This window comes from Nanorana parkeri, unplaced genomic scaffold (assembly GCF_000935625.1).
Source record: "Nanorana parkeri isolate BGI_ZX_2015 unplaced genomic scaffold, ASM93562v1 scaffold117, whole genome shotgun sequence".
NCBI lineage: Eukaryota > Metazoa > Chordata > Amphibia > Anura > Dicroglossidae > Nanorana > Nanorana parkeri.
In genome coordinates, this window is record NW_017306385.1 from 201,461 (window position 1) to 208,470 (window position 7,010).

The window sequence follows — 7,010 nt, forward strand, 5'->3', positions numbered from 1 at the left end:
TTGAACAAGGGGGGGGGGGGGTTGATTTTCTAAAGGCAAATAGGCTGTTCCTTTTTCAAAGTCGTTTTCCCTTAGCTTAGTGCATGACGTAAGCTGTACTAACATCATCCAACCATGTGCAAGCAAAAATACAATTTTTCTTGTTTTCCTTAAAAGAGAACTATGGGGTAAGTGTTTTTCCCCATAGTTCTCCTAAGGGTTACGGGAGGACATATACTAGCGTCCTCCCGTGACCCAAAGCTCAGTATATCGCAAGCTACAGCTCACGGTATACTGGGACCGCCGCAGCCGGGACGGATCCCGACATTATTGTCGAGATCCACCCAGCTGTGTGAGTGACAGCTGGCTCTGTCTATCTAATGGGAGAGCCAGTTGTACCCGCCCCGTCCGTTCCTCCAGTCAGCGCTGGAGGATCGGACCGGGGAGGGGGAATCCCTGTGGGGAGTGGTGACTGATATTTACGGCTCTCTGCAGGGAGATGATCGAGAAGTGAGCGAGCAACATAGTTCTCCTTTAAACATGATTAGGTATTCTTTGCAAATTTAAATATTACCACATTCACTAAGCTAAGGGAAAATTATGTTGCAAAGTGAGCAGCCTACTTGTCTTTTGTAAATTTACCTATGACAAAAAGTGCATAAAAAAGAAACTTCATGGAAGGACCATCAGTTATTACTTTAATAAAAGTTGCATATTTAAAATAAATTAAACCATTTTTGAAATCATATTATTATAAATTTGTATGAGATTTTAGCAATTGGGATTACATCTACTTCAAGATGCCTAGCTCAAGGGATTATTATAAAAAATGAAAAAAAATAATGGTAATGATAAAGTAATGGTAATAGTTATAATCCTCCTGAATAGAAACAATGTCCTGTTTTATAGATTTTGCATACACATATATCACTGGTTTATCTAGCTTTGGATATTTGTGTTAATACGTCCCATCTAATGTTCATTATGTTTTTGTTTCTTAGGTCTGTGACTCTGACACTGTGCTTGATCCAGCATCATCTGTGGAGATGGTGAAGGTTTTGGAGGAAGATATAATGGTTGGAGGTGTTGGAGGAGATGTACAGGTAAACAACTTTTACATCACAGAAGTTGATTATGGTATAGCTACAAATTATATCCAGCTGCTGGTAAAGTGAACATGTATTTTGCTTTTTAATGCAAAAGTCTCTGGCTTCTTTAAAGTGAACTCCCAGTCCAGTCTTAGTTTTCAAATAGGGAAGCATTAGAACCCCTATCAGGTTTTTATTGTTATGTGGGATGCTAATAGAGAGATCTCCCCTCTTTTACTGTCCCAGTAATAATGGTTTTACCAGATGGGAAATGAGGGAAAATCTCCAACAGTAATGCCAACAGAGACAAAAAAGTTGTCCCTGTTGAAGATTTTCTTCTATTTCACTCTCGCTGCTAAAGTATAAAACACTGCCAACAAAACCCATGCATCCTTAGGGTATAATATTAATAAAACATCTGCTGTTTTTGTTTATTTAAACATGTTCAGAAACTCACATTTTACAATCACATTGGAGAAACGTCCCGTTACTTTCTGTTCTTAGTGGAAATGAGGGAGAAAAACTCCCCAATAGGAACACAGATTGCCATAAAAACTGACAGACACCCATCTCCTGCTTTACCCCAAAAGAAATAAAAAGTTTTGCCTGGAGCTGTCTTTTATCGTTGTTAAAAATTAGGGGTAGATGTCACATCAAGGGCATACAAACTCATCATCAGTGACACATAATTTGCAATGGTTAATCCAATACAATTTTGTAATGCACAATAGCCCTGCTGAAGTTGCTCTTGTCAAACAAGATGCCCCAAACAGATCCCTAGAGAGAAAATCCAACAAGCAAAAAGACGAACAAAGAGCGCCAAACCAAAATGAGCCCAAGTAGGAGTTGATGGTTCATTAGATGATTGAATACAACAGTCAATGCGTTTTGGGGATATAAACAATCGCCTTTCATCGGGGCTACAACAAATCAAATAAAAATGATTAATGCTATGTGATCTCTTTAGAATTGAAGTAAGTCAAATAATTCCAATACTTGTCTGGTTTCAAAAACAGTATTCTAAATGTCTAGAATTGAGACACTATATTAAATATTTGGTGTCTGGTAATTAAGTAATTGTACAAAAAGAAAGCATCAGTAACATAATTCATAGGAGAACTATGAGGTGAGTGAAAATCACTCATCCTCATAGTTCGAGCCGACGTGTGACAATTAAACTGTCACACTTCGGCTCAATAGATCGGGAAGTGATCGAACACATACCGTCGCTCGCTCACTTCTCGATCATCTCCCTGCAGAGAGCCGTGACTATAAGTCACGGCTCCCTGCAGGGATTCCCGCCTCCCTGCTCCGATCCTCCAGCGCTGACTGGAGAAACGGACGGGGGAGGGGGCGGGTACAGCTGGATCTGACTCTAGATAGGCAGAGCCAGTTGTCACTCACGCAACTGGATGGATCTCGACAGTAATGTCGGGATCCGTAACGGCTGCGGCGGTCTCAGTATACCGCCAGCAGTAGCTCGCGATATACTGAGCTTTGGGTCACGGGAGGATGCTAGTATAAGTCCTCCCATGACCCTTAAGAGAACTATGGGGAAAAAGCACTTACCCCAAAGTTTTCTTTTAAGTTTGTTAAAACAAATTAAGACAAAAATCAATTTTGTGAAATAATAACATATAGCATACATTCAGTGCGACAGATATTTATTTATATCAAGACTAAAAATCATGAAAACATCCCTAGGCTGTTGGCTGTTTCTTCCATCATATGATGAATGAATAAATCTTTCTCTGAGTAATTTTGGTCTGGCACTCTTTATAGATCAAAAGCATGGTAGACGAGGACAAATGCAAAAACCAACAAACCACTTTAAAACATAAGTTACTTTGCCATTGTTTACCTTAGCACAGGGAAGGGTTAAAGCACTGTTCAGTTTTGTATTCTCTGTGTCCTTTTAGAAAGATTTCTACTTCTTCACTTCCTGTCCTAGAGATATAAAAGGAAGTGAGAGAAAATCTCTCCATATTGAGGGGAAATCCCCTCTTGGGCAGCTGTCACTGGAATAGGAGTTCCCATTGGAAGATATATCCTTACCTCTTTTTCCAAAGACAACTGTCTGATGACAAATTTTGAATTTCCTATCTTTCTGTCTCTGGGACCATGGTCACCAGGCCAAATAGAGAGGATGGATCCTGCCAGTTGGATCCCACAATAAAAAACTGACGGGTTCTAATTGAATAAAAAACTGACAGTGGCTCTACTCAATAAAAAGCTGACATTGGTTCTAATCCTCCCCTACTCTATCCCAAAAAGGTTTTGCCGGTACATACAATTTTAAAGTTTTTTAGTAAAGCAATATAAGGAGCAGAGATAATATCCAAAGTGCACTAACCCCAATATGTTAATGTATGCCAGATAAGTGAAGTTCATATGCTCAGTCTGGTTTTTGCTCCTTACTGCCCTTTGTACATTGCACTTTAATCCACTGAATGAATCTTAGCCTAATTTTAGTATTATATAGATGTATTTACATGACCAGGCAGACATCTTACTCCTCTGGGGATGGCTGCCTGTATTCCAGCCAGACAGAGCTGCTTGTCCCTTCCAAGGTTTTTCTTGCTGGTTTTGGCTAATTCCATCCCTTTGAAAGTAATACCTCCTTGTAGTCACTTGGATGACATGGGGCTCGCTGAAATGCTAATTTATGACTTTCCCTAGGACTGGCAGGAAGTACAGCTCCACTACAGCAGCAGTTGTGCTTTTACAATTAAAGTAAAATATGAGCAATGGAGGAGAAAGACTTAAGATCTTCCTTTTGAAGTTCAGCTCACTGCCCTATTGTTCCTCTTCCTCATACATATAATTTACCCTCCTCATGATCCTGCATTAAATCTCCTCTATTTAACTTGGCACCATACACTTCCTTTGTGTATATTCTGTATATTTTAATTATTGTTATTAGTATGATTGTTCATGTATCATGAATGCAGAAAGGGTTTGCAACAAAATTGATAAATGCAAACTCAAATAAAAATGATGTTGTTTAACGTTTTCTTTCTTTCCTTTGCTTTTCATGGGTTTTGCTTTTCTTCTTATTCCTTTCTATTTATTTCCTTTATTTTCTTTTTTCTGTTTTTCCTCTTTTTTATTTTCGCCTTCATTAATTTTCCATTTGTTTTCTTTTTTGTTACTTTACATATCTCTTTCTTTTCTGTTTCTTTCCTTTTTTCTTTCTTACCAGTAACTATTCTCTGTTGCCACAATCAAGGTCAATTACATTTTTGTAGCCTCTTGAGCCCAGCTGCTTTACAAGATTAACAAAGACATATACGGGTAGAAATGTTGCCTTTCCCAACTACAACCAGCTGAATGGCCAGTGCTGGGATACCATTGAGCAAACCCTTTATAATTCTAGCCAAGTTAAAAACTGAGGGTGGATTTTTACAAATGTTATGGCTAACACCAACTAACACTTCGGTATTTGGGGCCTCCACAACTTATGCTGGGAGCATCATAATACAATTCCTTTCCTGCCTCTCACCCCAAAAGGGAATTAACACTTCATCAAATGGATCTGACTGACTAATCTAGTTTAAAGTCAATGTACTACTGATGGCTGCTATGGCTCCCCAGCTTCCTCATGTGTTCTTTACCACAGATTTTGTAAATTGTAAAGCTTACCTCAGCTGTCTGCACATTAAACATGAGTTCAAATTAAAGATTAGGACACAAAAACAATACCATATAATTAAAGGTTTTATGTCAATTCAGATCAATGTTATCTTAATACCAAAGTCAGGAAGCTTAACGTTTGATTTCAGTTTGCCTTCTTGAGTACAACTCATCAATGTCTGCTTAAGTAAGAAGTTAGGAGTTTTATCAATAAATAATGTACTGACTTTTTTTTTCTTGCAGATTTTAAACAAATATGACTCATGGATCTCCTTCTTGAGTAGTGTGAGATACTGGATGGCTTTCAACATCGAGAGAGCTTGTCAGTCCTACTTTGGGTGTGTACAGTGCATAAGTGGACCTCTCGGAATGTATAGAAATTCACTACTACATGAATTTATAGAAGATTGGTACAATCAAGAATTTATGGGCTCCCAGTGTAGCTTTGGAGATGACAGGCATCTAACTAACCGGGTCTTGAGTCTTGGCTTTGCAACCAAATATACAGCACGGTCTAAGTGCCTTACGGAAACACCTACTGAGTATCTAAGGTGGCTTAACCAGCAGACCCGTTGGAGCAAGTCCTACTTCCGGGAATGGCTGTACAATTCTATGTGGTTCCACAAGCATCATCTGTGGATGACCTACGAAGCTGTGATTACCGGTTTCTTTCCTTTCTTCTTAATTGCAACAGTCATCCAGCTGTTCTACCGGGGACGTATATGGAATATTCTACTCTTCCTGTTGACCGTGCAGTTTGTTGGCCTTATCAAGTCTTCCTTTGCCAGTGCACTCCGGGGGAATATAGTAATGGTTTTCATGTCTCTTTACTCGGTCTTGTACATGTCCAGTTTACTACCAGCAAAGATGTTTGCTATCGCCACCATCAACAAGGCCGGGTGGGGCACTTCAGGTAGAAAAACTGTTGTCGTCAACTTTATAGGGTTGATTCCTATAACCGTATGGTTTACAATCCTCTCGGGTGGAGTCTTCTACACTATATGGAAGGAAACAAGAAAGCCATTTGCAGAATCTGAACAGACGGTTCTCATCATTGGTGCAATACTTTACGCGTGCTACTGGGTGATGTTGTTGACTTTATACGTGTCTATGATTACAAAGTGTGGCAAGCGGAAGAAAGAACAGCAATATGACATGGTACTTGACGTATGATGATCACTTACCTACAAAGTGTGCAAACCTATCAGACATTCTGAAATAAAAAAAGCCTTAAGAGACTTAGAATTCTTAGAAGTATTATGGACATAAAGTCATGTCTTGAAGGAAAATGCAACACTGCTGCTGGGACTTACACAAACACTATTTGTGACTTGTTGTCATGCATCCAAAGCAAAAAAATAGAAAACGTTCGAGAAAATGAACACAACTTTATACTAGGCCTCGCCTTGTTTTGGCGAAGCCATTTTATTATGCACTTTTTTTCGATTGTGCATATGCCTGACAGTGTTATGTTCTGTATACCTCACTGGTCATGCTTATGTCGTGGTGAACAAAGCCTTCTGAAATATTTTTAGGCCTACAGGATCTTTTCTAAATGTGTATTTTTCCTCTGGAAAAGTTCCTTGAAAGTGGGCCAATAGGCTCTAGCAATAAAGGACAACATTATTTATAAACTTTGTTTTTTAAAGTTCTTTTTTAAATTTTATTTTATTTTTTATTTTCTTAGTTTTTTTGGTTTCACGGATGGCCTCGTGGCCATCAGTTTATAAATGTCAGACGTGCTTTAAGTACAAGCACGGTGGAATGCTGTATTTTTATATTATTGAATTAATTATGTTTTTTATTTGTATGCCAATGTTTAAAAAAAATGCATATTTTATATTTTACTTATCTGATAAATAATTTGGTTCTCTATTCTTTTTAAAATGTGTTTTAAATTTTTTTATTTTAACTGATACTGGTCAAAATGTGAAGCTTTATAACAGTTCATATTGTTCACCAACAAATGAATAAAATAATTATTTGTACTTTAATCTCTGAATCCATTTATTTAATTGTGAAGTGATAACATGAACACGCTTTACCTGGGGTGCCTTTACAGGGATCCCAACCTGAAATAAGTCATTTCAGGTAGGTGCCCTTCTCATTTCAGGGAGGTTCCCTCTGTCAACCCCCCCCCTCTCCGCAAGGGGGGGGCAACAACAAGGAAGACAGCACCCCCCTAAAATGATGGCATATAACAAAGAAGCTAATGCTTCCTTTGCTATCTGCTGTTTCTTTTAGTGCTCTGACAGCTGCTGCCGTCAGGCCAAACATTTTTTTTAAATGGCATAGGAACTAATAGCTAGA

General features: G+C 38.5%; 1 protein-coding gene across 1 annotated transcript in view; it reads left to right on the forward strand.

Annotated features, from left to right (window-relative positions):
• HAS2 (hyaluronan synthase 2) overlaps window positions 1–6,680 on the forward strand; it is a 36,508-nt gene extending 29,828 nt beyond the window's left edge. The window contains exons 3-4 of the mRNA XM_018553339.1: window positions 981–1,082; window positions 4,944–6,680. Coding sequence (XP_018408841.1) covers window positions 981–1,082; window positions 4,944–5,873 — 1,032 coding nt within the window. The 3' untranslated portion in view covers window positions 5,874–6,680. The remainder of the gene's footprint in view (window positions 1–980; window positions 1,083–4,943) is intronic.
• The last annotated feature ends 330 nt before the right edge of the window (window positions 6,681–7,010 follow it).